The 21,515-nt window shown below is 43.5% G+C and overlaps 1 protein-coding gene across 1 annotated transcript in view; it reads right to left on the bottom strand.

Annotated features, from left to right (window-relative positions):
• The window catches only part of LIG3 (DNA ligase 3), a 1,243,614-nt gene that overhangs the window by 894,490 nt on the left and 327,609 nt on the right, over positions 1-21,515 (bottom strand). The window contains exon 9 of the mRNA XM_044058542.1: positions 18,713-18,881. Coding sequence (XP_043914477.1) covers positions 18,713-18,881 — 169 coding nt within the window. The remainder of the gene's footprint in view (positions 1-18,712; positions 18,882-21,515) is intronic.

Raw genomic sequence — 21,515 nt, 5'->3', positions numbered from 1 at the left:
CCTGGGTGATCATGTGCCAATTTTGTGAAGAAAGTGCTAGTTTCCCCCTAAGGGGGCTGCCAAAAGATAAGTGCTTGGTGCTGGCAGAGGAAAGTCATTGGGACCGTTTCCTGTATGGCTGTGATTTGTCTTCTCCGCTTTTGGAGGTAGAAGCATCCCATTGTTTAGGCCTGTATAAACCTTGGGGCTGGGCTCTGCCTCTGGGGCGTCTGTATCTGCCTCTTTGTGGCCTGTCTGACACTGGAAAGGACAAATTCTTAGTAGGCCAGTTCCTGCTAAATCTGGGTGGCTGTACCTGTAAGAAATCCTTGACTTGTTTGCATAGATTTTGCTTTGTCCTCCATTTTCTTCAACACCTCTTCTGCTTTAACACCAAACAAAGTATCATGCTGTAATGGAGCATCTAATAATTTTGCTTTAACATGATCAGGCAGATTCTGTTCCTTTAACCAAGCATGCTTCCTAATGACAGAACCCGTAACAGAAGCCCTGCAGGAGGCCTCCAGAGAATCAAAACCACATTGCAAAGTATGCTTTCCCACTTGTTCAGCTGCATGCAATAAATCCTGCATTTCTTTGTTTTCTGCACATTCAGAATTTGTCGACATTTTCTGTTTAAGCAGTGACATTAAATATTGCTGATATTTAAGCATATGAAACTGACAATTTAAAGCCCTTTCAGCCAAGGCAGCAGGCCAAGGCAGCAGAAGTGTAAATCATTTCCCCCATCTGTTCAGTGCCCTTGAATCCCTTTCAGAGGGGATAGGGTTTTTTGCAGTGGAAGCCCCGACCCCTTTGGGACCGTGAGAGATAGTTTCTTCTGGGTCAGCAGCAGGAATTTTATACAGAAATTTATGTGAATCTGGGACCCTGTAGTATCTGTCTGGCTTAACAGGTGCTGGAGGTAAAGAGTCAGGAGACAGGCCGGACTCTGAAAAGACATCATCTACAATGTTTAATACAGGAGGAATAGCAAGGGGCCTGTGTTGAGGTAATAAAAGAAAGTCTCTGAGCCTTTTCTTAGATTCTGAAGTAATCTTGGCTCTCCCAGTGGAAGTGCTCCCTCATGGTATGCAGGGTCTCCCCAAAAGAATAATCCTCAGGAGGAGAGGCTGAAGAGATAGATTCTTCAGCATCAGAATCCTCATAGGGAGGAAGAGAGTATTCCTGTTCAGAAGAGGAGTCAGAGGAAATGGAAACCTGATCTGAAGATTCATATTCTGTCTCTTGCCTAGGCCTCTTATCAGGAGGGGGATGGGAACCCGTGATCAAAGTAATTAGGTCTTCGGCCATTTTAAGCATCTGTTTTTTAGGCATGGAGGCCTGTCCATGGGATTGCTGTACTTGCTTCTTTGTCTTTAGAGGTGCTTTAGTCTTTGTCTTTGAAGCTGAAGTCGTTTTTGCATACAACTGTGTAAGCCTGAAAACACCCTCAGAAGCCGATGCCTGCTCAGCGGCTCCGAACACATCTGTGGGTAAAGTTTCCGAGGGTCCAATACCTTGAGTTTCCAGTGGCCTAGTCGGCTCCACGTGGGAGTCGGAAGCATCCTGTGGCTCTGAGGTAGCGGGTGTTAGGGGCTGCGAAAGCACGTCACTGAGAATTGGCGAACCGGTGATTGGCTTAGAAGAAGCCTCGTTGTCAGTTTTGGACCTCGGATGTCTGTCCTTTTCTTTTTCCTTGCGTTTCTTGTGAAATGCGGTAGTCTAATGGCTATCCGATGACATTGTGTAATTAAATCTTCGGGCCAAAGTAGTGAAATGCAAAATCGTACAGACGCTTAATAGTGCGTTGGTTAAATCTAGCACAAAACCTAGAATTAGCAACGTCGTGATCAGGGCCTAGGCAGGGAATGCAATAAGAATGGAAGTCCTTATGAGGTATTTGCTTCCCACAAGAAATACAATTATTAACTTTTTCTGACATCGGTCTGGAGCAAGAAAAAAGTTTCCCCAACGGGGTACTTAGCTTTAAATGAAGACTTCGGATCTGAAATTCGAATACGAAAATCTCAGGAGTCGGCCAACCGGCACTTGTGAACTGCTTTTGCTTTGGGCACTGCGCGGCAAGACTGAAGAAAATGGCATCGGCTGCATCCTTTATACCCCTGGCGCTCTGATGTCAGGGAGGAGGCGACAGCAACCGACACCGGACCAAGACTTTGGAATTCAGGCCGACTGCGGGTAGCCTGCCAGCAGGATAACCCAACTGTAATGACTGCAACAGTGAAACACAATGAACATCTGCCCTGCTCTAAAAGACTTAGTTCAAGCTAACTTCAGAGACCTACGATCTTCTGACATATGTCTGCTAAAAGTAACCAAATCCCTGAACAGTTTCGGAGAATCACTGTACTCCAACAAAATATCTAAGTCTTGGAATCTATTACCTTAGCACATCCTCACTCTAAACAACACCTCCAAATTCAAGCAGAGCCTTAGGGAACATCATTCCAATCACTGGCTCTGTCCTTGCTCCAACCCTGACTAGGTTTTCTATATTACGCTGCCTGCTTGGTTTATGGGTCTACCATTATGACGTGCCTGCTAGTACAGTCCATCAGTTGCTCTGTATACTCTCACCTAATACTGCCGATAAGTAGCACGTGTCTTACTCTAATCAATATCTGCATATATACTACACTCTTTGTACTTCCAATCCCCAGCTGGTTGGTTGTGTTACCACCGTCCTATAGCTTGCTATTTGTTTTTAAGTTACTGTCTTTTGCATTATTCTTTCGACATGTAAAACTGTTGATATTGTATGGAGCTTTTCTCACCGGGTCTCTGCTGAAAATGGGCTTCAAGCCCAGTCGGACACTTACCCGGTAATCAAATGTAAAATGAAATAAATAAAATAAACTTGCTTAAATTTGTTAAGCTATATTTTCACTTTGTTGCTGATGACTTTTTTTTGCATGGCGTGGAAACACCAAATATTTTATAAACATATAACCTTTTTAAGGAATATAGCTTTTTTGAGGTTTGCTTTTACTAGCTGTTCAGTTACTGTTAATACTCTGGAAGTTACAAATTTGAGACCTTGATGAACATTCTTTTTATGGCATGATTTGTAAGTGGCCAACAACTCGTACTTGGAATATAGAGTGAGCATCCTCTTATTTATATTAAGAGGAAAGTTATAAAGGGTCATATGGTCAGAACAGGTTACCTCTAATATAATTAGCATTTTACGAAGAACATGAACTCCTCAGACAGAAGTTCCAAGCTAGAGGTTACCTGGAATGTGAAGGAAAAGTGTAGGAAAGCAGGCACACCGATTACCAAGCAGTAGCAAGGAAAGATGCTCTAGCTCAATTATTCAGAGCTTCCTTGCACCCAGCTTGGGCACCTGTTTATGCAAGAACTGATTGATTGCTTCTAAAATTATTAGAACTAGAAAGCTGATGTAAGTATATTTCTTGCACTTGTTCTAACTGTTACAGTGATATTCAAGACTTCTGTGCTGCATTTCTTTATTTTGTTGAAATTATTACTGTTTTTCAGCCAGGACTTGTTAAAGAAACTGTCACAATATTCTGATATTTCCTAACCTCCTCTGATATGGCAAAAGCTGTTCTGAGTGAGTCTGTCAAAATATTTCTAAATTTTGCAGTTTTTGTGTGTTGTGAACATTTCTCAAGGTTAATGAACTTACTTCCAAGGATTCCTGATATTGCAGGAATTCTTACCTCTGTTATAAAGCAACTGTTAATGCACTTGACCTCAAAGCCAGTTTTTTTTTAATTGGCACGGTTCTTCTGCAGTCTGGTGGGAGCAGAGAGCTAAATTCAACCAATCCAATGTGGGGCCTACTGACTGAGAGCTTATTGTATTTTTATCTGAATTGCCCGAGGGTTTAACTTTATAAGTCTTTCATCCTTCTCATATAAAAGCCTCGCGTTTGTGCATTGTGCAAACACAGTTCCTCATGCCTGCATATAAACAAGCCTCTCCAGTTTGAAATCCTCTATAGGAAATGTTCCCGACAGTCTCCCCACTGTTCACAGCTGCAGGTACCACTGCAGGTCATTTAATAGTAAACTGCTAAACACACCAACTTTGACCTTTAAGTGACTCAACCTTACTCCTTCCCATCTAGAAACTGTGTTTCCCTGTCTTACATATCATAGGCTAAATTCAGACCTGCTGAATCTAGACTGTTTGATATCACTGTGCTCTTAAACCAGCCATCTTACATTAAGAGGGCTTCCCTACACCCTTGTGGCAGAAGTGTGTAGTTCAGAACCCATCTGAGTTGGGGACTGCTGGAAAAAGGCTCAGTTTGCGGCTTTCTCATCGGCTGTTTAAATCTGCCTGTATATAAGCCTCGTGTTTGTGTGGGTTTGCACTCAGTTTACCAGAACTGCTCTGGAGTGCATCTGCACTGAAATCCAAGGCACCCACTGAACAAAACTGAAAAATAAATACATTTTCAGTCAGCATTGTTCCTTGTCAACTGCATTTAATTTAATTACTGATTCATTTTTGTTGTTTGTGACTAAGTCCAGGTAGCCCACTTCCTTCCCAAATATCACATTCAGAAATGTCCTGCCACAGTGGACTGGAAGTTTCTCATCATTTCTCCTGCCAGCTTGATTAATATGGGCATCTTGAGGCAATGTAGCAATTGCTTCACTTATACTGACAACCGTTTACCCCTAAAGAAAACTAACACCATATGTGAAAGATGAAAATACACTGTGGAAATGGAGTCAGTTTCTCTCACATATAAACAGACTAGACATCTAACAGGTTGTCTGCACACCCGCTTCACCTCTCACACAAAATAAGGTCACGACACAAAAACTCACATAAGTAGAGGTAGTCACTAAAAGCCTACCAAAAGAACAGAGACCTCCCAAACGCACACCACCCACACTCACCACTAAACATAAAGAAACCACTACATATATCAACATACACACCCGTATCTGAACAAATAAGCCCCTAAGGCAAAACACATCAAATGTCTTGGTCATAGGCGTCTCCAAAGTGAGACACACAGATGTCCCCTCACCAGACTGGACAAGGAGGAGGTCACAGTCAGCTGCCGGAATATTGACAAATCCCACATGCACTCAAGTCACACAACAAGTACCATTATGATTCTGTCATAGTCCATGTTGGACTGAATGACTTGAGATGTACTTCTCTGGACTATATGAAGACAGACATGATGGAGCTCTCTGATTATGTGCCCCAAACAGGTATGTCCCCTAACCCCACCCAGGAAGATGCCACAATATAAACAAAAAAATGACTGACTTCAACAATTGGCTCAGTTTCTGATGGCGTTCCAGAGGGATCCAGTATCTGTCAGCCTGGGGGGATATAGTAGACGGACCTCGCTGCTTTGCTGGAGATGGTGTGTACCTGTCCCCCTTAGGCTTTTGGATACTGGCAAAGGCTCTTGTCTCCACCATAGTGCCTTTTTAGGTAATGTCAAAAAAAGTACATGTAGATGTTCGAGTGTAAACACTGCTGCATTCATTACACTTGGGTTATCCTGCCGTCAGGCGGTCCCGCAGTCGGCCAGAGTTCCAAAGTCTTGGTCCGGCGTCAGTTGCTGTTGCCTCCTCCCTGACGTCAGTGGGGTATATAAGATGCAGCCAACGCCATTTTCTTCAGTTTTTCTTGCCCCAGATGTCAGATGCCCCCAAATAGGTAGGCAATACAAATTGCTAGTAAAAAATACAAAAGAAAAGCAAACAACCATTTTTAGTTACCAGCAAATACTCCCCATTGGTAATAAAGGGTAAATGACCTAGGTAAATACCAGAAAGTAAGAAGGGAAGGAGGGAGGGTAACCTGGACTGCAGCAGTGTTTACACTCGAACATCTACATTTATGGTAGGTACAAAACTGTACTATGTTCATCGTGTTACACTGCTGCAGTCATTACACTTGGGTGGAATCCCAAAGCTGAGGTAGGGAAGCTGGATCTATAGGGCATTAGGGGTGGCTATAAGGCCCTGCAGTACAGCAGTGGCGAAGCCAGCTCTGGATTTGGAGTATAAAGGCAAATGGTAATGTTTGGTGAAGGTATGCACAGAACTCCATATTGCTGCTTCCAAAATATCCTTGGTAGGTACTTCTCTGAGGTAGGCAGTAGAAGTGGCTGTTGCCCTGGTGGAGTGAGATCTAATGCTGCTAGGTACAGGTTTCCCATAGTGGGTATAGCAGAAACGTATACAGTGTCCTATCCATTTTGAAACAGTCTGCTTTGAAATGGCTTTTCCCTGTGCTCCTGCAGCGTATGCTACCAATAATTGCTCAGATTTTCTGAAAGCTTTGGTTTTGTCCAAGTAGAAGCATAACTGTCTGTGAATGTCCAAAGAATGTAGTAGTCTCTCCCCTTTGTTCTGTGGTTTTGGATAAAAAGTTGGCAAGTGAATAGTTTGGTTTAGAGCCACACTTGATACCACCTTTGGCATAAACGTAGGGTTGGTTCTTAAAGACACCCTGTCCTGGTGGAAGATGAGGAAAGGTTCCACTGCCATTAGTGCCTGTAATTCTGAAATTCTGCTTTGTTAGCTGGCTCAAAAGGAGGTAAAGTTAATTTTTCCAAAACAAAATGCAGGTCCCAAGTAGGTGTTGATGCTCTACGGGGCAGTCTTATGTTTTTAGCCCCCCTGAGGTATTGTTTGAGCAAGGGATTAGAAAAAATTGGTGGATCCGTGTTGTAATGAGCAGAGATAGCTGAGGCGTGGATCTTGATGAATGAAAAAGAGAGGCCCTTGTCCAGCATCTCAGTTAAATATTGCAGAATCTGAGGAATGTTTGGGACTAGAGGGTCAAGGCTGTGCGCTTGGTTCCAGGCACAGAATCTCTTCCATTTGTCTGAGTATGCTTTCCTGGTGCTAGGTCTTCTGGCATCCAGAATGACATCCATAATAGCTTAGGAGAGAGGCATTGCTTGTTTGACTAAGGAATTTTCCATGCAGCTAGATTTAAGGTCTTTAGCTGGCTGTGAAGTATCTCATTGTTGTGCTGAGTCAGCAACTGTGGAATTTGTGGTAAAATCCAGGGTGGTTCTTGTGTCAAGTTCTTTAAGATTGGGTACCAGTGCTGGCATGGCCAGTCTGGTGCAATCAATATCATTTTTGGCTCTTCCTGCCTGGCTTTTATGAGTACCTTTGGAAGGAGAGGTAAAAGGGGAAAGACTATACTTGTAGTTTTTTCCAGCTGAATGAGAGGGCATCCACTTTCCATGCTTGTGGATGGTAGCTCTTTGTGCAGACTTTCTGTAATTGGCAGTTCTTTGGGGTAGCAAACAGATCTATGTCCGGGATCCACCATTTTTGTGTTATCATTCTGAATATTTGTGGGTTCAGTTCCCAATCGTGTGGGTCCATAATGTTTCTGCTTAGGTCGTCTGCCAGTGTGTTTTTCTCTCCTGGCAGGAATTGTGCTTGCAGATGAACTTGGTAGTTTAGAGCTGTGTTCCACAAGGTCATGGCTTGTCTGCAGAGGGGGTAGGAGTGTGTGCCCCCTTGCTTGTTTATGTACCATATAACTGTGGTGTTGTCAGTCTTTAATAGTAATTGTCTTGGATGCAGTAGGTCCTTGAAAGCTACAATAGCATTTTGTACAGCTAGCATCTCTTTTTGATTGATGTGGAGATGTCTTTGCTCTGTAGGCCACTCGCCCTGGATACATTTTCCTGCCATGTGTGCTCCCCAGGCGTAATCCGATGCATCTGTTGTCAGTGTTTGCCTGGCTGTGGGTTGAGTGAAAGGCTGTCCCTTGTTGAGGTGACAAGCTTGTGCCCACCATCGAAACTCATGTTGTAGGCAAGGAATTAGTGGTATAACTGTTTCCAAATTTTGACAGTGTTGAGACCACACACTCTTTAGGTACCATTGTAGTTACCTCATATGCAGTCTGGCATATGGAAATAGTAGTATGCAAGATGCCATGTAGCCCAAGGCCTGCAGAATTTTTCTTGCAGGGAGTTGGGTCTTTGCTGCCATTAACTGAAAATATTAAGTCAGTTGTCCTTGCTTGTCTGGCGTGAGATAAGCCATCTGGGCCGTTGTGTTCAAGCTGGCACCCAGGAATATTATCTGTTGTGAGGGCACTAGTTTTGATTTATTTTCGTTTACTGTGTACCCCAGGCAACTTAATAACTTTTTTATGCACGCCAGATGCTTTAGTAGAATGTCCTTGCTCTCTGCTTGAATCAGGCAGTCGTCCAGGTATGGATAAATTTGAATTCCTTTTTGCCTGCAAAATGCAATTACTGGTGCCAGGCACTTTGTGAAGACCCTGGGTGCAGTAGATAAGCCAAATGGCAGTGCAGAGAATTGATAGTGCACTGAACCAGCTAGAAATCTGAGGTATCTTCTGCAATTTTGTCTGATAGGGACATGCAGGTATGCCTCTGAGGTCCAAAGTCACGAGCCAAGCTTTCTTGCCCAGCATGGGAAGAAGCTGCTGTAGTGTCAACATCTTGAATTTCGGAACATCCAGGTAAGTGTTTAGTGTAGAAAGGTCCATAATGGGTCTCCAGGCTTTGTCCTTTCTGGGAACTAGAAAAAGTCTTGAGTAAAATCCTTGTCCTTGTTCCTGTGGTGGTACCTTTTGAATAGCTCTCATGTCCATGAGTGCTGTAATTTGTTTTTGAGCCTCTGCCCATTGATTTGGTGGCAGATTTGGCATTCCTTTTAGCCTTGGAAAGGTGTGGAAATGGAACCTGTAACCTTGAGATATCATGTTGAGAACCCATTTGTCTTTGGTGATGCAATGCCAGTTGTGATAGAAAAGTGCCAGTTTTCCTCCTAAGGGGGCTGCCAAGAGAGAGCTATTTGGCAGCTGTAGTGGAAAGTCATTGAGGCTGTTTTTTATAAGGTTGAGGCCTGTCTTCCCCTTCTGTTTGGCCTGGTGTGCCCCATTGTTGAGGCCTGTAAGGACCTTGCATCTGACCTCTACCTCTTGGGACGTCTGTATCTGCCCCTTTGAGGTCTATCTGTGACTAGAAAGGACCAATTCGTTGATGGCCAATTTCTGCTAAAACGAGGAGGCTGAACCTGTAAGAAATCTTTCACCGTTTGCATAGATTTTGCCTTATCCTCCATCTTCTTTAATACCTCCTCTGCCTTAACTCCAAACAGCACATCCCGCTGCAAAGGTGCATCCAACAGTTTGACCTTAACATGATCTGGTAACGTATGTTCTTTTAACCAAGCATGCCTTCTAATGACAGAGCCTGTAACTGCTGTTCTACAGGAGGCCTCTAAGGAATCAAACCCACATTGCAAAGTATGTTTTCCTACTTGTTCAGCTGCATGCAATAAATCCTGCATTTCTTTTAAGTTAGGAGGATCTGAATCTGGAAGCATCTTTTGTTTCAACTGAGACATCAAAAATTGCTGATATTTTAGCATGTGAAACTGGCAATTCAGGGCTCTCATTGCTAAAGTGGCAGACGTATATACCTTTTTTCCCCATCTGTCTAATGCTCTGGAATCTCTGTCAGAGGGAACTGGGTTTTTTGCTGATGAGGCCTTAATCCCTTTGGGTCCCTGAGAAATAGTTTCAGGGTCAGCAACAGGACTTTTGTACAGAAATTTGTGAGAGCCAGGGACTCTGTAATATATATCAGGTTTAACTGGGTCCGGGGGTAAGGAATCAGGGTTCAAACTGGATTCAGTGTACACATCATCCACAATGTCTAAAACTGGTGGGATAGCAAGGGGTCTGTGTTGGGGCAATAAAAGGAAGTCTCTGAGTCTTTTCTTGGATTCTGAGTAATCCTGGCCTTCCCAATGGCAATGCTCTCTCATGGTATGTAAGGTCTCCCCAAAGGAGTAATCCTCAGGCGGAGAGGCTGATGGAATTGATTCCTCAGCATCAAAATCCTCATAAGGGGTAAAGAATATCCTAGGTCCGAGGAAGAGTCAGAGGAAATGGACACCTGGTCAGAAGATTCATAGTCTGCATCCTGCCTGGGCCTTTTATCAGGAGGGGGGATGGGACCCCCTGATCAGGGTGATTAGGTCCTCGGCCATTTTTAGCATTTGTTTCTTAGGCATGGAAGCCTGTCCTGGAGAGAGTTGTGTCTGTTTCCTAGCCTTTAAGGGGGGCTTAGACTTAACAGAGGGTTTAATAGTTAACTGTGTAGGTCTGAAAACACCCTCTGCAGCTCTGGATTGCTCAGCTACTTCGGTTTCCTCTGTAGGTTTAGGATCGGTAAACTGAAGGTCTAGTGCGCCCGAAGGCCCAGCCAGCACCACGTGGGAGTCAGAGGCAGTCTGTGGTTCTGTGGAAGCGGTCATCAGGGGCTGCGTAGGCACCTCGCTGAAAACTGGAGAACCGGCGACTGGCCTAGAAGAGGCCTCATCATCCGTTTTGGGCCTCGGATGCCTGTCCTTGTGCTTTTTATGCATTGCAGTCGTCGGAATTTCCGACGGCATGGTGTAATTGAATTTTCTACCAAAATAATGTTGGGCAAAATCAAACCGACGTTTAATAGTGCGCTTGTTAAACCTAGCACAAAACTGACAACCAGTGATGTTGTGGTCAGGGCCTAGGTATGGAATACAATAGGAGTGGAAATCCTTATGAGGTATTTGCTTCCCTGTTTTACTGACATCGGTCTGAGGCAAGAAAAAGTTTCCCCAACGGGGTACTTAGCTTTTTTAGAAGACTTCGGTTCTGGATTCGGAATGAAAATCTCAGGAGTCGGCCGACCGGCACTTGCGAACTGCTTCGGCTTCGGGCACCGCGGGCAAGAAAGACTGAAGAAAATGGCGTCGGCTGCATCTTATATACCCCTGCCGCACTGATGTCAGGGAGGAGACGATAGCAACCAACGCCGGACCAAGACTTTGGAACTCTGGCCGACTGCGGGACCGCCTGACGGCAGGATAACCCAAGTGTAATGACTGCAGCAGTGTAACACAATGAACATCAAATTTTCAAATGTAAAAATCTAATCGAGATAAACTCAAGGTAATGTTGCTTAATTCTAGAAGTTTAAACATGAAACTGCACTCCCTGGAAGAACTCCTCACCTTGACAAATGCTGACATCTGTGCAGTTACGAAGACATAGTTCAAGGCCGCTGACAGCACCCCAACCATGCAAGGCTACAGTGCTTTCCACATGTTCAGACCTCAAAATGAGCGCAAATAAAACCAAAGGTGGAGGTGTATCCATCTTCATTAAAACCAAATACACTTTGAGCATAACTCTCTAAAACTACTCTATGTCTGCCTACTGTGAAAGCACCACATCACTGCAAGCTATAGATAGGATACGCACAGCCCATACCTCAATTTACTGGAATCCCTTGCTATACAGCCCAATGCTTTAGTCATGGGAGATTTCAACTATCTTTCCCATATACTGGGGGACAGACAAGCAAAAACACACTCACCCAGAGGTTCCTGGATTTTGTTAACACAAATGTTCTGGAACAGACAGTCTGCATAGGGCTCTAATGTTCTGGACATAGTACTCACCAACGTGGAGGGTCACTGTGCTTCTCCATGCATGATGTACTCCCTGGTTAGGTCAGACCACAAATCAGTCTCGTTTGAAGTAACTATTGGAACTGACACCATCATGGGAACAAAAATTATAAAAAAAAGTCACCAAAGCTAACTACAGCCTACTAAGCGATGGTATAAAAAGCTTCACACCACCCACAATCACAGACATCATTGATCACTATGCAGAAGTGTAAGCAAATACCCTGTACAAACCCTTAAGCAACTGCATAAACAAAACCAGCTTTTCCCATAAAAACAAACCACCCTGGTGGACTTCAAGTATAAACAGATTATATAACAAGAGGACAAAACTATTGTGCAAAAGCATGAGGGATATCAGTCTGCAGAGGAAGAGCTCCCTTCTAAGCCGAAACAAGAAAAACAGAAATCTTGTAAAGTCTTCTAAAGCAAATTACGAAACCAAAATCGACAATGATAATCATAATGCATTCTTTAACTACGTCCGAAGTCTAAAAGGGAATGCCCAGCTATGTGCCGAACTGGTTGTAGATGGGATCACTCATACTACCCCGGTAGATACTGTCAATCTGCTAGCTGACAGATTCAGTGCAAACTGCATCACCCTATCCCCACCTACCATACCGCAAAGCATTCCTGACACCAGCCCTCTGCCTAGTATCTCTAGAGAATAGTCATCTTTGTCCTTGCCAAGGCTAAAAGCATGGCCTCAATGGGGCCAGACAATATTCCAGGTTGTTTACTGAACAATTTAAAACAAGACCTAGTGGACCCACTTGGCGTTCTCTTTAATCACAGCTTGAGAACTGGTTATTTTCCTGCAGTTCCCCCTGCACAAGGGGGGGGGGGGGCATCACTTGACCCTGGGAACTACAGACCCATAAGTCTAACCAGCCTCAACTGCAAGGCCATGGAAAGAATTATGGTCCTTATCAGCAAGGATACAGGCAACTCCAAATGCTGGACCCAACCCAGTTTGGCTCCATTAAGGGAAGATCATGCTTATACAACCTGGCAGACAGAGAATGTCAAAGCCATGTATGAAGGTAAGATGGTGCACACTGCCACGGCTTTTGACAAAATTCCCCATTCTGGCATCACTGAGAAACTCTCCAAGATACGGATTAACCCTTATATTACTAGATGGGTAGCCAACTTGCTCACTGACAGAACACACACTGTCAAAATAGGTGACTCCACCTCCACCAGTAGACCAATCACCAGTAGAGTACTACAGAGGCCTGTGCTGGGCCTCTTATTACTTGGCATCTATTTCTCAGAAGTCCAGGTCAAAGTAAACGGCCTTTTGCTCACCAAGTTTGCAGATGATTGCAAACTGGGAGCAATCAGTGAATCCCCAAACAATGTCAACATATTAGAAGAAGGTCTAACACAAATAAATAAATGGTGCCAAAGCCACGGTCTAAAACTAAATGCAAAAAAATAAAATGTATTACTATTCCTTTTGCCAAAACAGAATTTTCCACAAATTACAATACTGACAACACCCCTGAGTTCCAACCAAGTAGTGCAAGACTTGGAAACACAGGCTGATAGCAATCTAAACTTTGACCACCAAGTTTCCACAGTGGTAAGGAAAGGCTTCTAAGTATAGCACCTCATAAGCAAGGGCATAGCATCCAGGTCAAGGGATGTTATAACCCCACTGTACTCGTCCCTCATCAGACCACTAATATAGTATAATGCACCCTTTTGCATGTACCTCACCAGACACTGGCAGCAGCTATAGAGACCTCAGAGGTTTCTCACTAAGAAAATACAGGTGTTCCAAAGCATAACCTACGTGGACAGGCTGAAAGCCCTGTCACTTTAATCTGTACTTTTTAGGCCACTGAGAGATGACTTGTGCCTACCTATAGGGCAATCTCCAACCTGCCCTAATAGGAATGCTGCACATGCACAAGTCAAATGGCTCAAGAGTCACTTGCTCTAGGTATCTTAACCTAGCTTGTGACATTAACAGATTATGCTGTAGAGACAGATGCATCTCCCAGAGACTGGCGCTTCTCTGGAATAGACTCCCTATTCACATAAAACAGAGCTCTTCACTAACCCTATACAAACACAACCTAGACAACTGGATGGGAGACTGCAAATTTGCCCCTGGGGTGGCATCCATGTCCCTCATGGACAGGGGTAGCTGGTGTTGATCACAGACCCACTTTGTTCATAAATTCATTCTGTGAATTAACCAAAAATGAACAAATGGGGACACTTGGGATTAACATGGCTAGGCTTATAAAGGCTCTAGGGCTACTAGCCTAGTAGCCTCCTATGAACTTATGAAGATCACACAGTCTGTGAACACACAAATGGTGAAAATCACTACATGATCTTTATTTTAGCTTGCAGTTTAGACACTCCTGCAGTAAGAGATGTTGTTACACAGAAATGGAAAATACTGACAGCTGGAGATGAAATTAAGTGGGTGGTGGTGGTGATGATCAATGATCCTTTCTTCCTAGGCCATCCAATCTGACTGACAGGCACTGAGCCTCTTGTGGGATTTGATCCAACCCTACTAATACTCCAAGTCTCAAAATGCTTAAAGGTCTTTCCCTCCCATAATACCCCTAGGTACTAACTTTCCTCAGATCGAGTTTGTTGACTAACAAGAGAAAACCATGACACAGACTGCCAGGGTCTCAGGAAAAAGACAACTTAGATGGAAAATGGAGAGAGGGATGTCATGCTGTACAGACTAGGATGAAAGGATCCAGCATTACAGTAAATACATAACTTCCATATCCTATTCAACCTGTCCATCCAATCTGACTGATGGATCAGAATCTCTCACTACTTGTATCCCTGGGTGGCATCATTACAGGCTACCATTTAAGATTGTTGCTGCAAAAGAAGCTCTTGATATGGACAATATGTTCAACTAGTAATATTAGGCAAATACGTGAAAATGTTGGCCAAGATGCTGCAACACAAATTCCATCCACAGTAGAATATCTGAAAAAGGCTGTAGAAAGTAGGGGTTGACCTTACAGAATGAGATTTTGGTTTGGCTAGCAGAGATTTATTCAGGGAGGTACAGGCAAATGAAATGTAACCTGATTAAGTGTCTAAAGTAACCTTGTCCAGATGGTTATGCCCACACTGTTCAGAGCAAAGGAGATGAACAACTGTCTTTCCTGAATATTTTTGTACTGTGAAGACAGAACCTCAGCTGACTATGAACATCTATAATTTATATAACATACTCTCCGTGGTTTGAATGGTTAAGAAAGAAACCAAGAAAACAAATAGATTGGTTCAAATTACTCTCTGGCTTCATGGAAAATTAAGTAAGGATGGCCGGAAGATAAGGTATGTAATTCTGAAACTCTTCTAGCAGATGTAGCTACCGCTAAAAATAGAGTTTTCCAGGACAGGAATTTTATGCTGACTAAAAGGGAGTTTCTATCAATTCCTCTAAGACAAAGTTGTGGAACAGGAGCCTTAAATCTGTGGCAGTAAAAAAAAAAAGTTCCTTTCAGAAAAGCTTTACATAACGTATGAAGAGTAATGAAATGCTATGATAACATAAGAGGTGGTGATAGGTGATATTACAAAGTTGAACTTGTAGAATTGAATTAGATACTTGCATTACAAGAAAATAAATACCCAGGCTACACTAACAGCAGCAAAGAATAATTCCCCAATGGGGGTACATATCTGGACTGAGCTTAGGAGCAGGCTGAATAATGCCAGACTACAGATGCTACAGCATGATGCATGTACTGCAAACTGTGGCAAAATAAGATCTAAATGGCACAGGCATGTCAGCTTTATACACAGAAACTACTGATGTCCCTAAGGCAAGGATGTAGCCAGGCATACTCCTTGTACTCTACACAGTACATTTTTGTTTTGCATCACTAAGAAACATTTTAGCTTTCATCTGGCTCTTTTATGTCTACAAATATCTGAAAAAATGCCTCTAACAGCAGGTACGTAACTGGCTTAGAAACAGGATTGCTAACTTAAAAAGAAAATGACATGCCTGCAGGGAGGCAACATTTTGAAAATATGTACACTTTTTAAATGCCATGTGGGTTGGGGCAGTAATGCGAGTACAAAATGGAATTTTCTGGCTACACCCCTGCCCTAAGGGGCAAAATTCTGTCTGCTCTGGAGGAGAAAGGTACAGAGCTCTGGAAACAGGGTTAGATGTCAAGCCTTCTGAGGCTGAAATTGCAGTAATAAGGATTATTGCAATACCACTCTATATGAAGTTCATCTCACAGGACTCCAGTCCAAAAGTGACCAAGAGGAAGGCAGAAGAAACAAACCAGGACACACTGCCCAAGAAGGTTACCAGCGTGAACCTCTTACAGGTCCTTCATAATGTATCAATAAAAGTCACAAGCCTGACCCCTCCTCTATTCAGGGGAGAGCTAGCAGTAGGACTGCTGAGAGTGGACCTACCAGGAGAAGGGTATGAGTAATGTCTAGCAATTAACTACTTCACTTTGCTACAATACTCAAGCAAAGGCATGGAATAATGCAAGAGGTCCCCTTACAGATTCCGGCTCTGGGCACCTTCAAATGACACCCTCCAAAAACAAGTGCAGCATGACTCTAAATTCTCCCTTATTCATTCTTGGTCATTTAGGTTGAATCATAGCCAACTGTGATAGTACTCACAACTGAGAAAAATGAATCATGGTCTGTCAGCCACATAAAACTGTGAATGCTTCATTTCATTTTTTCAGGCACTAAACATGAGAACTTTTCCATGACAAATGTGCAAGTGGCAGAAAAGAGCAAAGGACACTGAGACTTGCACACTCAAACCCAAAATGTGCCACTCTGGGATACATCAGTAGGAAGTGCGCGCGCGCGCGCGCGCACACACACACACACACACACACACACACACACACACACACACACACACACACACACACACAAGTACAGGAAGAGTAGAGAAAAATACTGCCGAAATGACCACTGTGAGGAAGGAAAATCATAAAATTAACAGCTGCAGAATCCCCTGAAGTTAAGCTTCTATTACATACAGGCATATTCGATCAACACCACTCAATGCCTTTATATAAATACATGACGTATGCATGTTATTTCAGTTAAAAAACACCTATATTTTTTTTTTTTAATCCCTAAAGGACCTTGTCCATTGGACCCTCTACCATCGACCAATAGGCCCATTTACTCTGGGAACAGGAGCTGGTTATTTCTGGGCTAGAAGAGAGCCCTACAGCCTATTTGTTCCTGCTGGGAACCGCCACAATTCCTCCATTTCTGGTGACAGCAGGGTGCTTGAGAGTGGGCTAGATTGCTGGTCCTGGAGGTTGCCTACCCTTTCCTCCATTAGAGCTCCTCCAAGCCCTCAGATGCTCCCTTCCCCAGAAGTGTGCATTCATACACTGTTTTCCCTTGGCTACTCGATGCAACTGCAGTACTGTAGCACAGGCTTGAAGCTCCACAGACACCTAGTTCACCAATTATATGCAGCTTGTGTAGTGAGACAGAAACCCACCCAGGACAGGTGATCCAGCAGACATTTTTTCTTCAGAGCAACACTTCCATTCTCCCTGGCCAGCACTTACAAACACCCAAGAAACAAAATAAACCTCAGGTCATCTGAAATATAGTCAGGCCTCTATCCATCCATACCACAGAGCTGGCTGTAAACACCTTACACTGTTGCATCTATTTCAGAAAATGCTACCACACTGTAAAAAGTAAAACAAATGAATATCAATAAACATATGTATCTTTACTGATGGGTACTATCTTCACTGCATTTTACTACCACTAAAAAACACTGTCTCTTCCACCTACAGAAAAAATGTCAGGTAAGAAATCAGCTACGTGGTGCAGGAAGACTGAAGTCTAGATTGTGTACCAAATGCCCCAAGACTGACCAGAAAAAGTTAAGTACTGAAGGACCTCACGAGGGAGGAATGGAGTGAGTGGCCAATGTCGTCTGTCACCTCCTGGGGTGGAAGGAGACAGTCTGGCCCACTACAAAGCCAACATCCACTGAAAAGAGAGGAGTAAGATGTGCAGTATATGAGTCAGGGGTGTGTGCTTAGCTTTGCCAAGCAGAAAATGCAAAACAGACTTCAAGGGGGCATAAGCAGAAACACATGTACAGACAAAGGCACAGTAAGTACTCTTCTCTGAGTACACCGATGTGGAAAGAAAAGCCCCAAAACAGAAATCCTTGACAGCTGCAAGGATGATGTTTCACTGCAATCAGTCCTCTTTACACAGAACAGCAAATGGCCCACTCACATGTAGAAACCCTGTTGCATGGCTGGCAAAGGGAATAAAAAAGAAGGCTCCAGAAACAGATCTAGTAACAAATGGTGCACTGCCACAGACACCAAGATGTACACGTGTAGAGATGGCCAGTCATACAATGTGCGGAAGTAATCTGGGGATCACCTATATATAATGGGAAACATGCACCATAAAACACCACTTAGTTTACACTGTAGAACACAGATATCATAGGTTGGTTCTAGGCTATCGGCCTTAGGGCCTATACAAGTCATAACAATTCCCTGGCTATTTCTTCCCACACTATTTACTTCTCTGGACCCCTGTCTAGCAGGGCAACTGACGTGATCCCTGGGGTGAATTTCCTTTCTCCCATCCAGTCATCAAGGTTCCTTTTGAAGAGGGCCAAAGAGACACTCTGCTTGACATATATGGGCAGTTTATTCCAGAGTCTGGGGAGTCTCTGGGTCAGGATCCTATCCCTCCAGCATATTTTGTTTACTGTGATGACAAGGTTTAGATCCCTGGAGCATGTGGCTCTGAGGGATTGGGATTTCTTTAAGTGTAGCATGTCCAACAGCTCTGGGTTTGACATGGCCTTGTATGTTAAGCAAAGATGGCCTCGGAGTAGACGATATGCGACAAGAGTATTACTGGAGGTTTTTAAGGCAGTCAGCATAGGGTATCTGCTTTAGGCCTGTGATTCTTTTAGTGAGGTATTTCTGTGGCCTTTCCAGTTGTTGCAGACGTCTTGAGAGGTACATACCAAATGGGGCATTGTATTCTATAATGGGTCTAATGAGGGATGAGTACAGTGGGACAATGACCTCCTTTTCTCTGGATGAAAAGCCCTTAGTGATGAGGTGTGCCACATAGAAGGATTTCCTGACTGTTGTGGCAATCAGAACAAAAACAGTGTACTGCTTAACCTGAGCTGCTGAGGGACAATTCTGCTTGTCCAAGAACCAAGACTACCTTACCAGCATAGGCTGCACTGGAGTCATCAAATTAGCCTTCACACTGAGGGTTCTCTGCATGCCTGGAACATCCTCTGCTTCCTCCCTGTTTTTCAGGATTCGCTCCACCACATTATGCAGGTTTCGGGAAGCTTTAAACGCGTCATAGGCATTAGGGTCTAGGGCATCCAGCCTAAGAAAAACACAAGCTATTTACTTTCAATCAACACTGATGCTATAACATCACATGACCAGCTGTCTATAAACCATTATGAATTACACAAAATGATGCAGTGCTTTTACCTCATGCCTCCACCATTGTTAATATTTTGTTCTTTTGGTAAACAGCCCCTATAGCAGTCTCTGAATTCTACTAAATTTCATCAGTGTTTGGTAGTTACTCACATTATGGAACAGCCTTCTCTATACTCATTGTTGATCTGTCATATTAATCATGTAGCACTTTTAGGAGAACCAGACAGAACCAATGAGTCTCTTGACATTTTTATACATGGAAACAACCTGGATAGCTTCTTCTTTGCCACTACCCTACCAATTACTCTATAAGTAGAACCTAACTGATTTTGTTCCTTTAGCTATAACTTTATAGCAAAAAAGCCAGATACTTAAATAAATAAATAAATATGTTATAGATTTCTTTCATTTATTAACTGGGAAAGTCCATTTGAGCCAAAGAAAATTTCCAGTAGGTACCAAGGGAGAAAAATAGAAGTTATGTCCTTACCATAACGTTCCATGTGGAGTGTTCATCTCGCCTATGTTCTTACACATGGGTTCGGAGCCGATCCTCGGCTCCGTGCCGGCCTCTTGCAAGCTCTGCATCGAGAAGAAGCTCGAGACAATCTAATACCCACAATCCCCCTCTGTCTTTACCTCAGATCTAGTTTGCAAGCAAACCAACCTACATAATAGAACATTCATGCTATACACCTATACATATATAAACAGACACATATAAAAGTATATGTGTATACCAACTATGTACACAGAATAATAACAGTAGCAAAAAATACTTCTGGCCAGGCATCAAAGAACGTTCTTCCTAAGGGTGGGAGGGTGGGACTGTAAGAACAAAGGCGAGATGAACACTCCACATGGAACGTTATGGTAAGGACATAACTTCTATATGTGATAGTGTTCAATCTCGCCGTTTGTTCTTACACATGGGTAGCGTCCTAGCTCCTTGATCCTGAGGAACTCACGGGAGGACGTTCTTGAGCACAGTGGAACCAAAGGTTGCCCTGTCCCTAGAAACCTTGTCTACTTTATAATGAGAAATAAATGTATGTGGCTTAGACCAAGTAGCAGCCGCACAAATAGCGGCCAGTGGTAGGCGAGCTGCATGAGCCAAAGACGTAGACACTGACCTTGTGGAATGTCCTTTGGGTTTGTGTAAAAGGGGTTGATTTGAAGAATCGTAGACATAGATTATACAATCCGTTAACCATTTAGAAAGAGTTCTTTTGGTAACTGCAAGTCCTTTCCTGCTATCAGCAAAAGCCACAAAGAGTTGATCTGTTTTCCTGTGATCTTTTGTTCTATCCAAATAAAACCTTAGCTGTCTGTGAACATCCAATTTGTGTAACATATACTCCATTTTGTTGGAGTGGTTTTTGAAGAAAGTGGGTAATTCAATGGACTGATTAATATTGTTAATAGAACACACCTTAGGAAGGAAGGATGAATTGGTTCTAAGAGAAACTCTGTCAGAGTGAAAGATCAAATAAGGGTGCTTGATGGAGAGAGCCTGAAGTTCAGACACTGCCTAGCAGAAGTAATGGATACGAGAAAGAGAGTTTTCCAAGAAAAAAATTTTAATGGGCAAGAAGAGGCAGGTTCAAAAGGGGGCAACATTAATTTAGATAGCAACAAGTTTAGACTCCAAGGTGACGTAGGAGATCTGACCGGTGGTCTAATATGAAAAACTCCTTTTAAAAAGGCTTTACAAAGTCTGTGAGCCATAATAGGAGCTCCACATTCTTCCACATGGAAATTGAAATGGCAGCCAATTGAACTCTTAGAGTAGCAGGAGAAGCACCCTGATGAAATAAGTCTGTTAAGAACTCTAATATCTTATTCAAAGGAGCTATAAAGGGATCAACATGGTGTGTATTCGCCCAGAATACAAACCGATTCCATTTGCTAGTATATGTTTTAGTAGTGGAAGCTTTATGCGAAGCCACTAATATATCCTGGACTGCTGGTGACAAAAGATCAGACCTGGCTAAGTTGGGAATTGGAGCAGCCAAGCTGCTAGATGGAGTGACAGGAGCTGGATGGGGCACCCCTGACGAGTGAGTCAATAGATCTGGCTCTGGGTCCAGAATCCAGGGTCCCCGAATGCAGTGAATTTTCAGGAAGGGAAACCAAATTTGACGAGGCCAGAATGGAGCAATGAGGATTATCGTCCTGTGTAGGTTCCTGGCTTTCTGGAGAAACTTCGATATCAGAGGAAATGGGGGAAATGCGTATAGGAGTCCCGGGGCCAATCAGAAACCAGTGCGTCCTGGGGACTTCCCTGGAGGGGTAATAGGGCAAAGTAGCTCCTGCATTTGGCATTCATTGGAGACGCAAACAGGTCGCAGGAAGGCTGGCCCCACGTGCGAAAAATCCTTTTCGCCACTGACTGTTTTAGAGACCACTCGTGCGGTAACAGAATTGCTCTGTTCAGCCTGTCGGCTATGACGTTGGATGACCCCGGGATGTGCGTTGCTATTAGAAAGCGACCCGTGGACTCCGCCCACTGCCAGATTCTCATGGCCTCTCTGCATAGTTGATAGGACTTGGTTCCCCCTTGTTTGTTTAT

The sequence above is a fragment of the Protopterus annectens genome, chromosome 16.part0, assembly GCF_019279795.1.
Source record: "Protopterus annectens isolate FY-2018-M chromosome 16.part0, PAN1.0, whole genome shotgun sequence".
Lineage (NCBI taxonomy): Eukaryota > Metazoa > Chordata > Ceratodontiformes > Protopteridae > Protopterus > Protopterus annectens.
This window is presented reverse-complemented; position numbering and strand designations above follow the sequence as displayed.